General features: G+C 41.2%; 1 protein-coding gene and 1 non-coding gene across 2 annotated transcripts; both read right to left on the bottom strand.

Annotated features, from left to right (window-relative positions):
* Nucleotides 1-4,367: 4,367 nt before the first annotated feature.
* Nucleotides 4,368-8,413, bottom strand: RPL30 (ribosomal protein L30). Its single transcript, XM_006943321.5, has 5 exons — nucleotides 8,307-8,413; nucleotides 8,148-8,199; nucleotides 7,740-7,885; nucleotides 5,206-5,336; nucleotides 4,368-4,472 (listed from the first exon to the last, which is right to left on the bottom strand). Exons 2-5 carry the CDS (start codon nucleotides 8,166-8,168, stop codon nucleotides 4,423-4,425), a joined length of 348 nt encoding a protein of 115 aa, XP_006943383.1. The 5' UTR covers nucleotides 8,169-8,199; nucleotides 8,307-8,413; the 3' UTR covers nucleotides 4,368-4,422.
* Nucleotides 4,648-4,779, bottom strand: LOC111558607. Its single transcript, XR_002739699.1, has one exon. It is a non-coding gene; the product is annotated as a small nucleolar RNA SNORA72 (small nucleolar RNA).
* Nucleotides 8,414-16,821: the final 8,408 nt, after the last annotated feature.

Below are 16,821 nucleotides of genomic sequence, written 5' to 3' on the forward strand. Positions count from 1 at the left end.
ACTTTAGCACATACAGGCAAGGAAACCTGTACAGAATGTTACTCGAATTTACAAATTAGAAATAACCTAATCATCACAAAGAGAACTGTCAAATTGTAGCACAGTCCATACCTCAGAACTACTCCATCTAAAAGGAATGTACTAAAAAAAATAAAAATAATTTAAAAATAAAAGGAATGTACTAGGGGCGCCTGGGTGGCTTATTAGGCTAAGCATCTGACTCTTGATCTCAGCTCAAGTCTTGATCTCAGGGTCATAAGTTGGAGCCCTGCATTGGGCTCCCACTGGGTGTGAAGCCTACTAAAAGAAAAAAACAAATCAGGGAACCCAGTGGCTCAGTCTGTTGAGCATCTGGCTCTTGGTTTCTGGTCATGATTGCATGATCTCACATCCCTGAGAAAAAAAGAAAGTTGGAATATAAGGGTCAAAGGAGACATCAAGTCTTTCAAAGCACTTAGAGCAGCAGGAAACAATACAGGTAACAACTTCATGAAGAAATGAAGACCCCCAACATGACATCCTTCCCATGGAAGCTACTGTATTTGAGGCCAAATGATGCTTTTTAAATGAAACACCTTTAGTATGCTTGTTTAAATATTTTAAAATGAGTGTTTTCATCAGAATGTCCTCCCAAAAGGCAGTGTGGTAGAGTGAGAACATCTAAGCTTCAATCCTATCTGAAAATCACTGGAATTTAAGTATAAAAGTTGTGTGGTTCAGAGTATCAAACCTCAGTTTATATTTGTATTTGAGTCATCCAGTTGACCCTGAAAACAGGTTTTCATGAGGAAGTATTGATTTGGGTTGGCCTTACCTTCTGAGATACACTTCTAGTTCAGGCATTGCTTCCTTGGCACAGTTGTACTTCACTTTTTGTTGAGTCCCTGCTCCCCCTAGTGGCTCTAGACTGTACCTCCCCCCACTTCATTTTTAGCTATTGAATACATTTCATCATAAGGTTTTCAACTTTCTTCATATTGGGAAGGAAAATGCCTTCATAAGAAAAAAAGGTCTCCAACCAATTCATCACATTTACATATTAATCCAAGATATTTAAGATTATCTAGAATCTGAAATACTTCCCCATTTTCCTTGTTTTGTTATTTGTACATATGTCTTAGGTGTTAAAAGTTTTGCATTCAGGTTTCATTATTTGTGTGACTTTTCCAGGCCTTGCTTTCTTCATCTGTCAAATGGGACTAACGGTACTATCTTAATGGATTGTCAAGAGGATTAAATGGCTTAACATGTACACTATTTATGTTTTTATTCTTCAGCCTCCTAGAATTATCTGACACAAAGAAGGTAATTTAAGTATATGTTGAGCAAATGAATGCTTTGCTTACCTTACCCTGAGGAAAGTACTTTGGAAGATTCCTACTCCTAAATTACCTTTTGAAGCAAAGAGATAGGAATAGTAAATTATGGTAAATGTACAAGATGTTCAAGACCTACTATAAACAAGACAAAGATGAAATTCTGGCCTGGAAAGCCACAAGCATATCAATGAGAATTCAATGTTTAAACCCTAAAGTCATTGTTCACCCTGTTTGAACTCCTAAGTGATAACAGAGTTGAAAATGCGGAGTCTCTGTCCTCTACGATCTTAGTTTAGAGAGAAACAAATGTAGCTAATGTTATAAAAAAAGGTTCTATGGTAACTCAGAGGCACCCCATCTAGACTGAAAGAGGATGGTGGAGTAGGCCTGCAAAAGGAGGGGAAGGAAACCAGATGCCTCTGCACACAGGGGGAGCATACATCTAAGAGGCAGCTGGAAGATTTGCAACAAAGCAAAGAGAATTTTCCATGAGCCAGATCTTCCAGAAGGCCCAACTCATTGCATTCATGGCCACCAGCCTCAAGTTTGTTTTCTTCTCTACGTACCTTTTGCCCCTGCCACCATACCACACCGATTACAATTAATACACTCCACAATGACCAACATCTTCTTTCGGACATTTTTATCTCCAGACGTAACAACTCAGTACAAGTATGGAATAAATCCATTTGGCTGGAATTTCCCACAATCCCCTGCATAAGAGAGCTTCCTAGCCAAACACATTACTTTGATTATAATCGGAAAATTACATTTAAAAATGCCAACTTAGACCTTCCCAGATCTTCCTGACCAGTGGTATTTTCTCCAATTCTGGCAGCATTTTAATGGCACTTCATCACAGCTGTCCCAGGCCAGAATGGGTGAGATACATTTCCTATCTACTAGCTTTAAACTCGTTTTCTCTGAACTGTAAATCCCTTTCTTGCTTAAAACAAGGAGTACACGGAAAGCACATATAAAGAAAAGGCAAAAGCCGAATGACCTTAGAGCATATTATCACTACCTAGAAGCCCCTAAACATCACCAATTATTTCCTAAAAGCCATCGCTCCAAAATGCCTGCAGCCACAAGTCCTGCAACAGAATCCTTACAAAGAAATGGTACCCTGGTATTGGCAACAATGTATTCTTTCAGGTACACCCCTTAACTAAATTTTAACTGGTCAAACTGGAGGGAAAAATAATCCAAAAATTACCCAAGTAGCTGCAAGCTCAATTTGAAAGGCAAAATTTATCAAGTAGAAAATAAGCACCACAAACTTCCTTAACCAAGGGCAACCATTTTTAACTAAGGAACAGACTAATGGCATCAGAGACCAGCAGTAGTCTGACCAAGCAAGTCTTATCTGACAGATTTCAAACATTTTAAACCACCTTGGGGATACCAGTCTCTGGATGTGAAGATAGGAGCACTTAAGAACATTTACAGGGGCACCTGGGTGTCTCAGTCGGTTAAGGGTCCAACTTCAGCTCAGGTCATGATCTCACAGTTCATGAGTTTGAGCCCTGCATCAGGCTCTGTCCTGGCAACTCAGAGCCTGGAGCCTGCTTCAGATCCTGTGTCTCCCTCACTCTCTGCCCCTCCCTCACTCACTCTCTCTCAAAAATAAAACATTAAAAAAACATTAAAAATTTTTAGATTTTCATATCTCTGTGGCTGTTGGCCAGGAGATGATACTTTGAAAACATGGGGTAACATTTGGGGGTCATTACAATATGGAAGAAACATGAATAAGAAATATCCTGCAGTATTCAGCCCTCCACAACTAAGAATTATCCCATTAAAATATGTCAGTAGTGCTCCCAAATTGAGAAATACTGAGTAACTGACGAACCAGTAAAACTAGTTGGTAACAGCTACTCTTCACATGTTATCCATAACATCAAATTCCAGACATAAACTAAAATTATGTAATGTTACCTTGAAAGAGACCCATTCCCCCTTCTATGAAACTGGGAATCTGACCCACCCATGGTTACCATAGCAATTAAAGCCTCAGGGGTGCCCGGTAGTTCAGTGGGTGAAATGCCAGGCTGCTCTGGTCACAATCTTGCAGTTCCTGAGATGGAGCCCCAAGGCGCTGGATTTCGGGCAGGTGGTGTGGCGCCTGCTTAAGATTCTCTGCCCCTCCCCCACTGGCATGCTCAGCTCCCAAAAGAAGCAAAAAAAAAAAGTCTTGTGACATTCCAGAGCATATTGACAGCCTCATCAAGGTCTCACTCATCTACTACCCAGTTTTGGGTAGTACGAGAGTTGGATCATCTGAAGTCCAAACGATATGATATGGTTATTTCTGACACTTTTGCAGCCTTAGAGCACAGCATTGCATACAGTATACCCCACCAGCAACATTTGACTCTGTAAGTCAAGATATATCTACAGTATTTTCCCCTAAATTAACTCCTGAGAATGTTCCAAGGGAAATGTGGGAAAAGGGTTCCAATGGACATACATGGAAGACGTAGTATGCAGCTTCCTAAAAATCTGAACAAACACTTCACAGTGCTATCTTCCAGGAATAAAATTATATAAAACAAATGTTGGGCAACTGGATTTAGCACTTATTGAAGGCCTGGGATTATTCTGAGGGGTTCTAAGTACATTTCTTCTACCTGAACCACTACACACCCTTTGGAAAAATCCTTCTTCATTAAAGTTCAATAGAACTTTTCTCAGAATGAAAACATTTCGGGTGAGGATATTTCATTTAATCCTCTCCACTACTCATTTGTAGATATACGCAGCCTTATGAATTGCAATTCTGGTTAAATTCTGGGTATTGATCTTTGCTGCCTCTCAAACATATTCAAATAAAAAATGCCAACAATATTCCAAGATTGGAAACTCTTAAAAATCTAGTATAGGAAAGGAAGTCTGCACTCCCTTTATAAAAAGGAAAATGGCAACTGAGATGTACAGCTATTAACCCAAGTCTTGCCACCGTATCTAAGTGCCTAATCCTCTCAAATTCTATCTTCAGGAAAATGTATGGGAACAGAAAGATACAAAGAAAATAACGGAAATGAATACAGTTTTTAAAACAAGCTCTAGCCAATTTTATTAACGAAAAATTTTACGTGATTTACTTTTCACCAGTCTGTTCTGGCATGCTTCGAATGATATCAGAATCACCTGGAAAATAAGACATAACAGTTTTACAATTTGTTAAATGGCAACTGGTAATCATCACATTGGCAATGGTTATCTTCAAAAGTTGTTACACTAGATTTGCTGTCATTTCTCAAGGATGATCAGACACCTAGAGTCACAGACATTTTCCACGGATGCATCATGTAAGTCAGACTTGGTTTATCACCAGCATTGATAAAACCAGACCTAGGGAAAGAACTAAGTCTGGGGACACATGCATGGTCTTAATATAGCGAATGTTTAGCCTGCCCTGATTATTACAAAATCAGAACAGCGAGAATATTCGCAGTCTTTTATGAATTAATTAAAAACTCCTAAGTTCTAAAATATAACATGATCTGTATTTGTAGCCACTTCTTTTTCTCAACTGAATCTTTACCCATCTGTCCTTAGGCAGCCAGTAAAGATTCCTTTCTACTATTTCATTTGATCCCTCCTCCCCCCTTTATAATTTCACCTTTACCAAGGTCCTAAATTTTAAGGGCTTCAAACAATTTTCATAATCTCAAAGTAAAAAAACTTCATTTACACCAAGACCTATCATAATGTACTTATATCCGTTATCAATTTTCTGTGAAATAAAACTACAGGATATCCCTTGCCATATATCCATATTCTCAATATCTGAACCTAGTTAGCAAAGATATTTGTATACCAAAGAGTACTTGTAATTACATTATAAAGGGAAAATTCTTTTATGACTTAAAAAACATACCTGGATCAATAATAGCCAGTGTGCACACTCTGTAGTATTTCCCACACGCTGTGCCCAATTCAATATTATTGCCGCTGTAGTGATGGACACCAGTTTTGGCCAACATGGCATAGTATTCTATTTCAGACTTCCTTTGGTAAACAAAAGACAAATAAATAAATGCCATACCAAATGACTGACAGATTAAATGTTACTATTTCCCTCAGAAGTTTTAACTTCCAACAGTCATCAAATCAATAATCACCCTAAAAAAAGTATCATATCCATTAGCCAATACAAACCATCCTTTCCTTTGGTCTTTTCTAAGAAATGGGACACCCAGCAAATATCTTCTGAATACCTATGTTTAAGACCATAAATATGCTTATGGAAAAGAGGACAGGATGTGAAATAAAAATATTTACTTAGCATTTACTACACATCAGACACTTTACATAATCCCACAATAACCTCTTAAGTAAAACATACTCATTTTTTTTTTAACTAATAAAGACATCCGGGCACAGATCAGTAAGTGGAGGTTCCAGAATCCAAACCTGTGTTATGTTTCAAAGATAAACTATTTCTGGAGGTGCCCAGGTGGCTCAGTCAGTTAAGCGTTGGACTCTTGGTTTCAGCTCAGGTCATGACCTCAAGGTTTGTTGAGTTCAAGCCCTGTACTGGGCTCTGTGCTAACATCGCGGAGCCTGTTTCGGATTCTCCCTCTCTTTGCTCCTCCCCCACTAGTGCTCTCTCAAAAATAAATAAACTTTAAAAAATTATAAAAAAAAGATAAACCACTTTTATCACTCTCTGGTGCTCTGAATCCTAGATGGGGAATGATACTACTTACATAAAGTTAACATTTCTGCGTCAATTGAGTAGACAAACATTAATGGTTTTACAAATTAGAAGAGTCCTAACGGAACCTTGCCACTACTCAAAATATGGATCCACAGACCAGCAGTAGTGTGGGTGCTTGTTAAAACCGCCTAATGTCAGAGGCACCCGGGTGGCTCAAATGGTTAAATGTCCACTGACTTTATTTCAGCTCAGGTCACGATCGATCTCATGGTTTCATGGTTCGTGGTCCCTGGTAGGGCTCTGCACTGACAGTGGGGAGCCCGCTTGGGATTCTTGCTCTCCCTCTCTCTAGCCCATTTCCTGCTCCTGGGCACTCTCTCTCTCTCTCTCCAAATAAACATTTAAAAAATTTCAGGGGCACCTGGGTGGCTCAATCCATTAAGCAGCTGACTTTGGCTCAGGTCACAATCTCTCAGTTTGTGAGTTTGAGCCCCGCTTCGGGCTCTGTGCTGACAGCTCAGAGCCTGGAGCCTGCTTCAGATTCTGTGTGTGTGTGTGTGTGTGTCTCTCTCTCGGCCCCTCCCCCATTCTCACTTGGTCTCTCAAAAATAAACATTAAAAAAAAAATTAACAAAAAATGCATAATGTCAGGTCCCATCCCAAACCCATTAAATCAGAACCTGCATTTAACAAGATTACCAGTAATTGTGTGCACATTCACGTTTGAGAAGCACTGATATAGAAGGTAAGCCTGAAGGCCAAACCATGGGATGGGATGGAGAACAGAGCACTCCAGGCAAGCCAATTATGTACAGACACCCTATATAAAATGCCACGAGAAGGTTACGCATTACCACAGAAAAAACTCAATGCAGTGTAGCAGACTGATCACATGGCTTATATTCTGTACAGTCCAAGTCTCTTTAACTTATTTTCCATGCTAAGTTCAATTTCAAAACAGTGAAGTCAAGCAAAAACTTGGGGAACCAGGAACCTGTAGCTCCACAGACAGCCTGAGCTTTTCTTACCTTAGTTTTACTACACAGTAACAAGTTCAAAAAATGGGAATACTTGGCTCCAAACTGTCAGCACAGAGCCCTATGCTGGGCTGGAACCACTAACCCACTAACCCTGAGATCATGACCTGAGCAAAATCAAGAGTGGACACTTAACTGTACTTAAAAAAAAATTTTTTTTAATGTTTATTTATTTTTGAGAGAGAGAGAGAGACAGAGCATGAGCAGGGGAGGGGCAGAGCGAGAGAGGGAGACACAGAATCGGAAGCAGCTCCAGGCTCTGAGCTGTTAGCACAGAGCCCGATGCGGAGCTCAGGAACCGCAAGACCACGACCTGAGCCGAAGCTGGACGCTCCACCGACTGAGCCACCCAGGCGCCCCAAAACGGAGTACTTTTCAAGAATGACCAAAAAGGCATGACACAAAATACATGGAAAAACAAATTTCTGTGCCTCCCTCAAAGTTTGACGTTCCATGGTTTTTCCCCTTCTTGCCACACTTCTCCAAAATATAAGCTTACAAAGAGAAAACATGATGGGGGGGGGGGGTGGTGGTTCAAGACCCAAACACCACAGAAGCATCCGTAAATTTTCTGCAGGTGCTCGCTCCTAAAACAAATTTTACATAAAGCCGAGTTAGTGCTACCCCGATTGCCCAAGCTTACACTCCTGGATATTCACTTCGATGAATATGCAGTGGACGATACACACACTCAAGGTTCCTTGGATTGATTACCTCAAGGCTGGGCAGTTGTTGGCGAGGATGACCAGTTTCGCTTTGCCATGTCTGATCATTTTCAGAGTCTGCTTGTACCCCAACACGTACTTCCCACTTTTCATAACGAGTTGGAGCCTAGAGTTGATGGACTCCAGCGACTTTTTCTAAAAGGCAAACATTTAACACGGACCTGAAGGCCTTGTTTTTAACCATCTCAAAACAGAATCCAGCTTTTTGGAAGCTGACCCCTTTAAGAAAAACCTCCTAAGTCTAGGGTCTCAAGTCACTGAGAGGACCGCTCGGTTTCCTCTCGGGTCCCTCCAAGCCAGTGTGCATACTGTCTCCCCGGTGTGCTCAGATCGGCCCACCCCGGCCTAGACATTCCTCCACGTGAATCGGCTTCCGGCCCTGCACCGCTTCACTCACCGTCTTCTTTGCGGCCACCATCTTCCTGCCTTAGGTGCGGGGCGGACCCAACCTAGAACGTACAAAGGACAGGACAGGTCGTTTAGGATCGGAACTCCAAAGAGCAACTCACTGCGCTGCCAGTGCGGCCCGCACCTCGGCCCCGCAGAGCCCACTCACCAGAAGCAACCGCCAAAATGGCCGGGAGAGAGAAAGGAAAGAGTTCCCACAATGCAAAGCTCTTCACTGCAAAGCCGGGACGCCGGAACCGGAAGCAAGCCACAAGCGGAAGGGGCAGGGCAAGAAGAGGAGGGCTGCTGCAGGTCGCTGTTAGTACAGCCAGTTAGAGTGGCGGTGGGGTTCTGTGCTTTCTCTTGCTGCGGGACTTAAAGCTGTGTCAGTGTGTTGCTCCCAGCTGCAGACTCGAGGGACGTCGAACGGGGCGGGAGTTAGAGAAGCCGACTGAGGGTGAGGCGGGAGGGGCGGTGAGAAGAGGCGGCTGGATTCACGGTCTTGCTGCCGCTGAACTCGTCTGTACAGAAGCCGCGGCTCGTGGGCAGACTCGAGGAAGACTTCGGTGCGCCTCGGCTCCCGGGTCTACCTTCCCGCGTCAGTTCCGCGCGGGCCGAAGCAGCTGTGTGCCCTCCCCTGTCTTCGCCCAAGTTGCCGGCCTCTCGGAGAACGGTGGCGCCCCCGCGCTGGCTTCCCCAAACTCACCTCTTAAGTGGCGGTGTTAGTGCGACCTTGTAAGTTCAGTTTGCAACAGAGAGCAATAAACAGGTCTAATTTAGAAATCTTTTTGTTGTGAACGTTGGACCTTGATATAAATGACCAGTGAAGGATCATTCAAAATAGGAAGCACAGAGCTTCCAAAATGTACCAGCACCAAAAATGTAAAATCGGACCAATAGGTAAGCTGTCATTATGTGTCAACTTTTAGGAATCAGAAACAGTCACAGTTGCTCAAAGACATGTGAACAAGGATGTTTTGGTATTATTTTTGATAGCAAAGGAAATCAGAAACATGCTCATTTTTTTTTTGTCATTTTTTTCTTTAATGTTTATTTTTGAGAGAGAGAGACCGAGACCGAACACGAGCGGGGAAGGGGCAGGGAAGGGGCAGAGAGAGAGGAAGACACAGAATCTGAAGCAGGCTCCAGGCTCTGAGCTGTCAGCACAGAGCCTGACTCTAGGCTCGAACCCACGGACTGCAAGATCATGACCTGAGCCGAAGTGGGATGCTTAACCGATTGAGCCCCCGGGGCGCCCCAAATGCTCATCATTCTGTATGTATGTATATATGTATAATATATAATGTATATATATAAACAAACCAATACATGTGTTTGTATATGCATACAAAATTCAAGTGTGGAAAGCTAATCATCAAAACTTACCACTGGATAAGATATGAGAAAAGTGGGTGATGAGAGGACATTTTTTACCTTAAATATTTCAGTACTACTTGAATTATTTCACAGCATGCATTATGTAAAGTTCCTTATTAATCATAAAGTGGTGATTTAAATAGATCTTGTGAAACATCAGTTATATCTGAAAACAGTATTTCTCAAAGAATGGCTCCCAGATCACGTAATTCAGAATCACCTTGAATTCTGACTCTTGGACCCCACCCAGGTATGTGGAAGAAGTGTTTGGTGGGGCTTGGGAATCGTTTTAATAAGCAGCCTCAGTGATTCTTATAAATACTAGAATTTGAGGAGTAAGGACCTAAAGAATGAGGGGCGCCGGACTGGCTCAGTAGGTAGAGCATATGACTCCTCTTGATCTTAGTGTCATGAGTTTGAGCCCCATGTTGTGGGTAAAGGTTACTTTTAAACACACACACACACACAACTGAAGAATGAGATGGGCAAGTTGTTTTTGAGGCATGCCTGCTTAGGTAAAGACATAAACTAAATTATGAAGCCTTGCACTTTTATACTGAGCCCTATATTTTCAAAGCTTTTTAATACTAACTTTCTCCCAAAGTAATCAGGATAGAGATCACCCCCATTTTAGAGATTAAATGATTAAAGTACTTGATATGACTTTCCTGGGGTATTTTTCATTATATGTTACCAAGTTTCTGGTCCTTACTATATATGTCCTCTCTATACTTTAAAGAAAGGCCTTAGTTGCTTTCTTCCAGGGATCTTATTATTATTTTGAATTGGAAGACAGAGAAGCCCAAAACACTTATTTTATGTATGAAACATGACCACAAAATATTTGAGAATTCTTCCTAGGGCATCTTAATGGATTTTGCTGATATCTCTATGGAGACAGATTTAGGTTCTTGGTTTTTGTTTTTCTTTTCCTTTTTTTTTTTTTTTTTTTTTTGGTTTATTTTTGAGATAGAGTGCAAGTGGGGGAGGGACAGAGAGAGAGGCAGACACATCCGAAGTAGGCTCCAGGCTCTGAGCTGTCAGCACAGAGCAGAACAAGGGTATTGAACCCACGGACCATGAGATCATGACCTGAGCCAAGTTGGACACTTCACCGACTGAGCCGCCAAGGCACCCCAGGTTCTAGGTTTTTCTATTTAATATCTGCATGACTTGGGGCAAATTGTCTAAAGGTTCTAAGCCTCAGTTTCTTCATCAGAAAACTAGAATAATATGTCTACTTCATAGTATTGTTGCGAGGATCACAATAAATGTAATGGTGTATAAAACATCTAGCATAGCCCATAGTACAGAATAAATGGGCAGTGAATATTAGTTCTCTTCCTCAATCCAACTCCTACTTCCCTAACCTCCCAACCTCCCCAGCACAGCCACCCCCCCATACCTAAAGTCATTCACAACATCATAAAACCTATGCACTAGGGGAAGAAACACTTGGAATACAAAAATGACAGTCAAATCTTTTGGCTCAAGAAGATTTTATAAAATTGTGGCGCCTGGGTGGCTCAGTTGGTTATATATCCAACTCTTGATGTCAGCTCAGGTCTTGATGTCAGCTAGGTCTTGATCCCAGGGTCATGGGATCCAACTCCACATTGGGGTCTGTGCTGATGGTGCGGAGTCTGCTTAAGATTCTCTCTGTCGGGGCACCTGGGTGGCTTAGTTGGTTAAGCATCCAGCTTCAGCTCAGGTCATGATCTCAAAGTTTGTGGGTTCATGCCCTGCATCGGGCTCTGTGCTGACAGTCTGGAGCCTGCTTGGGCTTCTCTCTCTCTCCTTCTCTCTGCTCCTGCCCTGTTTGTACTCTCTCTTTCTCTCAAATAAATTTAAAAAGATTCTCTCTCTTTCCCTCTGTCCCTCTCACCCGCTCACTTGGTCTTTCTAAAATTAAAAAAATGTTAATTAAATTTCCCACCTTTGTATTTTATTAGAGCAGAAATTGGCAAACTTTTTCTATGGAGTCAAATAATAAATATTTTAGGCCTTTGAGGCCATATGTTCTACGAGGCAACTACTCAGCTCTGCTGTTTCACAAAAGCAGCCATAAGCAATATATAATGGCCGTGTTCCAATAAAACTTTATTTACAGAATCAGGCAGCCGGCCAAATTTGGCCTGCAGGCCATACTTTGCTGACCCTTGTGTTAAAATATTACTCTTACTGTTATTAAAAATGGGTGCTTTAAGTCATGTCCTCATTCTAAAGAGATGTATGTTGAAGTATTTACAGATGAAGTGTCATGATTATCTGCAACTTATTTTTGAATTGCTAAAATAAATGTAAATAAAGTCCTTAAATAAATGAAGGTAGACAGTTGGGTAGAGCAAATGCAGCAAAGTGTTAACAATTGTTGAATTTAAAGTGGAGGGTATTTAGGTATTGGGTGTATTATTCAACTTTCTTGAGTTTGAAAATCATCATACTAAAAAGTTGGGAAATACATATGCTTTAAGAAAGGACGTTGCCATTAGATATTATTTTGTTTTTTTCTGGATGCCCATCTGTAGCATTTCAGAGTGATTTTGAAAAAATACCAACAGGTATATGTGACAGAATAGAATTAACACAAGGCTTTGGATTTCCATTCACCAAAATCGCTGCTCCAAGATTCTGAGAACTCTGCAGGCACCTGCATTCATTGTGCTTTTGGTTTATACTTGCTATGGGAATTAAAAGTGACAGGCTGCATTCCTGGTTAGAGCAAATACTAACAAGTTCATGTGATATTCATTGGTTCAGTACTCTGGCCCATCCCCTTAAGCAGTTAAAACTATCATATTCATTATCATTGCTATTACTTAGTGTCCAGACTAGGAAGTGGCCCATTAATACAGGTGACCCTTGAACAACTCAGAGGTCAGAGGCACCGACCCCCCACATTTTCAAAAGCCCATTGTATAACTTTTGACTCTTAAAAAACTTAACTACTAATAGCCTCCTGTTGACCAGAAGAGCCTTATCAATAACACAAACAGTCAGATAATGTATTTTTTATATTCTATGTATTATATACTATTATACTTACAATAAAGTAAACGAGAAAAGAATATGTTCCTAAGAAAATCATAAGAGTAAATACATCACAGTTCTGTATTGGAAAAAAAAAAAAAATCCACATATAAGTGGACACTTCCAGTTCAAATCAGTGTTGTTCAAGGGTCAGCTGTAATTTGGAACTCTATTTGTCTAACTCAACCTTCACATTCTTAAGTCACCCAGACATTAAACATGCTCAGAAATCTGGTGAGGGAGGGACAGTGAATCCAAGTGAAAAGATCCTGTAAACTGAATGAATGTTGGTGACCTTTTGACTAACTAAACACACATAGACCAATATAAGAATTCTGAACCATTAGAGGACAAAGGGGAATGAATGCTACCTATTCCTCTGCACCCTTTCTGCCTCCACAATAATAAGGAATCCAAAATATTTCTTCTGTTCCCCTCTCTGTTCAGACTAGGAATGCTCCAGACTGCACTGGATTAAAAATAAGCCAGGGAAATGCTTTCTCCTTTTTTTTTTTTTTTTTTTTAAACCATTTTTCCATCCAAGGAGCATAGGTTTTTTATATTCTTGGATACAAAGAACCCAGAATACTTCATTCACTATTTTACTATAGAGGGGTGACATTTTGGGAAAGTAGTGTCTATAAATGTCTTTGGATTATTTTATATTTCTTAGAGTCCATTTTTGAAATTTTAGTATAAATGGGGTTACTATGTTTCTACGTGTCCATAATAACATTTTACATATTCAGTAATTTGAAAAGCCTTCCATGTACATGTACTTTTATCCTTAATAAAGCTGTAATACACAGATTGACACTGATGTTTTTTGCTTTTAACTGGAACTTAATTAATACTATACATGATGTAACTATGTCATGCAGATCAGAAAATGTCACTGATTAGCTAATGGAGAAATAATAAATGCAAATTTGTGACATCAAAACATGAGTATGTCGAAGAAAAATGATAAAAGGACTCCTTGGAGGTGAAAAGACTTAGGAACTATGCTTTCAAGATACAACTCAATCAAGGTACTATTAGCATTTAAAATCGCAGTATCAGGTATGTTCAGGTATTATCAAGAATAAGACAGGACAGGTAATTGCTAAGAAGGAAAATAGTCATGGAGAGGGGGAGGTAGGGTAATCATTGTATATTAGTCTAGATACTTAAGTTGTGAGCAACAGAAACAAACTAGCTCAGTTAAGCATAAAAGGAAAATTATGTTGTAGTTTACCAAGTGAACAGGAAGCTTGGAGAGTAAGACCCAGATGTGTGCATACTGGTCATGGGAGAAGCAGTACCATTTATTAGTCACTGGTTCAGAACACTCTGCACACCACAGGATAGCACTCCAACCTTCAAAGGGGTTTTATCTTGGTTGGTGCCATAAGGGAGTGTTTACTGTGCCCTTCCATCATCCTATGGGTTTAGCTGCTTCTGGCTATTGAGGTAGACGAGAAGACCAGTAAATCACATAGAAATTAACCTATTACATTACTTGTCTCATAGTAAAGTGAGTTATTTAATAAGATACACTGAATGTATTGTCTTGGTGTGTAATGTCTTGATGATACCATCCACTAATGGATGGTGCTGCCAGGGGCCTGAAGTGCAGGAAAAGCAAACATAATCCACTGTCTATTAAAATAAAGATTTTCTAGTGCTTCAAAAGAAGTCTGATCACTCTTTCACAAGGTGGCTGATAGGTCCCCTCCAATTATAGGTGCCATTTTGGAGGCTTACACTTGGTTACTCTTACTGCTGCTGGCAAACTGGGCACTTACCCAGGGAAACCGTGTTAAGTGGAGGAACATGGTATTGAGCATATATATGGCTTCTCTCCCTGTTCTTAGAGCCATTTTATTCCTGAGTTCATTGAGCAAAACTTGAGGTGGCTCATGAGAAAGACTTTCTAACATCCACAGGACACCTGATTAGTATTACTCACCTGATTATAAAATGCTTCCTCTGAAGAAAATGGAAGAGACCACGGCTTGGCTGACAAATTATCTTCAAGGAAAAGTAAGATACCCCAGTCAAAAAATAATTGATGGGGAAAGGAGGAAACTTAACTGGGCTCAGTAAGCATGAAAACATTAGGACTCAGACAATTTCAAGTTAGTGTTCATATTTAACCAATCTTGGGGTACCTGGGTGGCTCAGTCGGTTGAGCATCCGACTCTCGAATTCAGGGCAGGTTATGATCTCATGGTTCGTGGGATCGAGCCCCACATCAGACTCTGTGCTGACAGCACAGAACCTGCTTGGGATTCTCTCTCTCTGCCCCTCCTCCCCCTCTTTCAAAATAAATAAATAAACTCAAAACAAAATCTGTAAGTTATTGCAGCTCTTTTGAGGAAGAATGGAGTTTTGAAAAATTTCACTAGCTAAATAAAATTAAATGTGACTTTAACTTACAAAAGCGTCGGCTGAAGTGGGAACCTGCTCTGGACTGACTTGTGTCCCCTCCCTCCCCCATTCATATGTGGAACCCCTTACCCTCAATGTGACTCAATGGGGAGGTAGGGTTTAGGAGGTAGTTAAGGTTAAATGAGGTCATAAGGGTGGGGCCCTAATCTGTTAGGGCTGTGGCCTTATAGGAGGAAGAAGATTCCACCCCAACCCCTATGTGAGGACACAGCGAGAAGGTTGCCACCTGCAAGCCAAAAAGAGTTCTCACCAGAAACCAAATTGGCCGGTACCTTGATATTAGACTTCCCAGGCTCCAGAACTGTGAGAAATAAGTATGTTATTTAAGCCACCCAGTTTATGGCATTTTGTTAGGACAGCCCAACCTAACAGCCTTTTGATAGCATTTATATAAGACATGAATATTCCCCCAAATTTTGGTCTATTCTGCCAGGTCCATTCACATACCTCTCCCCCTAAACTTCCTTTCACTAATCCTGTCAATTTACTCAGGGACTTGGAATCCAGCCAAATCCTTAGCCACTCTCAAAAGTACTTCTCTTGGGACATGGTAACCCTGGATAGAAGGCTAGAAGAGTCATAATATGTATTTGTAATGTTGTAAAGTGTACTTCCTCAAAGACACCCAGTCTCCTCCTCACTGGAAGGGATTTGTGAATTGATTGCTGGGGTGGCCTAGGCTTTGTTGGGCCTGCACTGCAGGAAGGAAAGAAAGAGGAGAAAAGTGAGAAGAGAAGGGAGCAGGAAGGGGAGGAGAAGGGGGGGGGTAGAGAAGGAAGGGAGGGAGACCTCTAAATACACTGTAGAGACCATAGCTGTGTACCCCTATGGCCCGTGTAAGGAAATATGCCAAATTTCAGGCAATTTGAGCATCCAAATCAGTAATGATGGTGTTATGGTCTGAATCGTGTTCCCTCATTCATATGTTGAATTCCTAAACTTTATAATATGGCTCTTTTGGCGACAGGCCCTTTAAAGAGGTAATTAAGGCAAAATGAGGTCATATGGGTGGGCCCTAATCCAACATGACTGGTATCCTTATAAGAAGGGGCAATTATAGGGTGCCTGGGTGGCTCAGTCAGTTAAGCGTCCGACTTCGGCTCAGGTCATGATCTCACAGTCCGTGGGTTCGAGCCCCGTCGGGCTCTGTGCTGACAGCTCATAGCCTGGATCCTGCTTCAGATTCTGTGTCTCCCTCTCTCTCTGACCCTCCCCCATTCATGCTCTGTCTCTGTCTCAAAAATAAATAAACGTTAGAAAAAGAAAATCACCATTTGATAGCCATCATAGTAATAACTGATCCCAGCAGGAATGTTAATGTATGCTAACAGTAGCAGATAAAAGTTTGATGAGATACAGGGTATTAGTCTTAAAGTCTTTCCCCATAAATTATGAAGAGTAAAATCGTAACTTTTTGGCGGCAAACCTGGCAAACACTACCCTAACTAATCAAAGTTAACATCACCAGCAAGGGGACATCATGTGCCTATGTTACAACATAACATCTTGTATTCCAGCCCAAACTGCATTGCCTGAAAACAGTCATAAGGAAACATCAGACAAATCCAAATTGAGAAATATTCTACAAAATAAATGGCCTGTTCTCTTAAAAAATGTCAAGGTCATGAAAGACAAAGTCTGGGAAACTACATCAGATTAAAGCAAACTAGGGGCACCTGGGTGACTCAGCCCGTCAAGCGTCTGACTTCAGCTCAGTTCATGATCTCACGGTTCATGGGTTCGAGCCCCACGTCGGCTCTGTGCTGACAGCTCAGGGCCTGGAGCCTGCTTCAGATTCTGTGTCTTCCTCTCTCCCTGCCCTTCCCCTGCTCACACTCTGTCTC

This window comes from Felis catus, chromosome F2 (assembly GCF_018350175.1).
Source record: "Felis catus isolate Fca126 chromosome F2, F.catus_Fca126_mat1.0, whole genome shotgun sequence".
NCBI lineage: Eukaryota > Metazoa > Chordata > Mammalia > Carnivora > Felidae > Felis > Felis catus.

Bases quoted from the DNA above. Each gene is read 5' to 3' on its own strand.
- RPL30 (XM_006943321.5), bottom strand. From the start codon at position 8,168: ATGGTGGCCGCAAAGAAGACG. The intron at 7,886-8,147 runs GTGAGTGAAGCG...TTTGCCTTTTAG, and splicing joins TGGTGGCCGCAAAGAAGACG to AAAAAGTCGCTGGAGTCCAT. The intron at 5,337-7,739 runs GTAATCAATCCA...TGTTTACCAAAG, and splicing joins AACAACTGCCCAGCCTTGAG to GAAGTCTGAAATAGAATACT.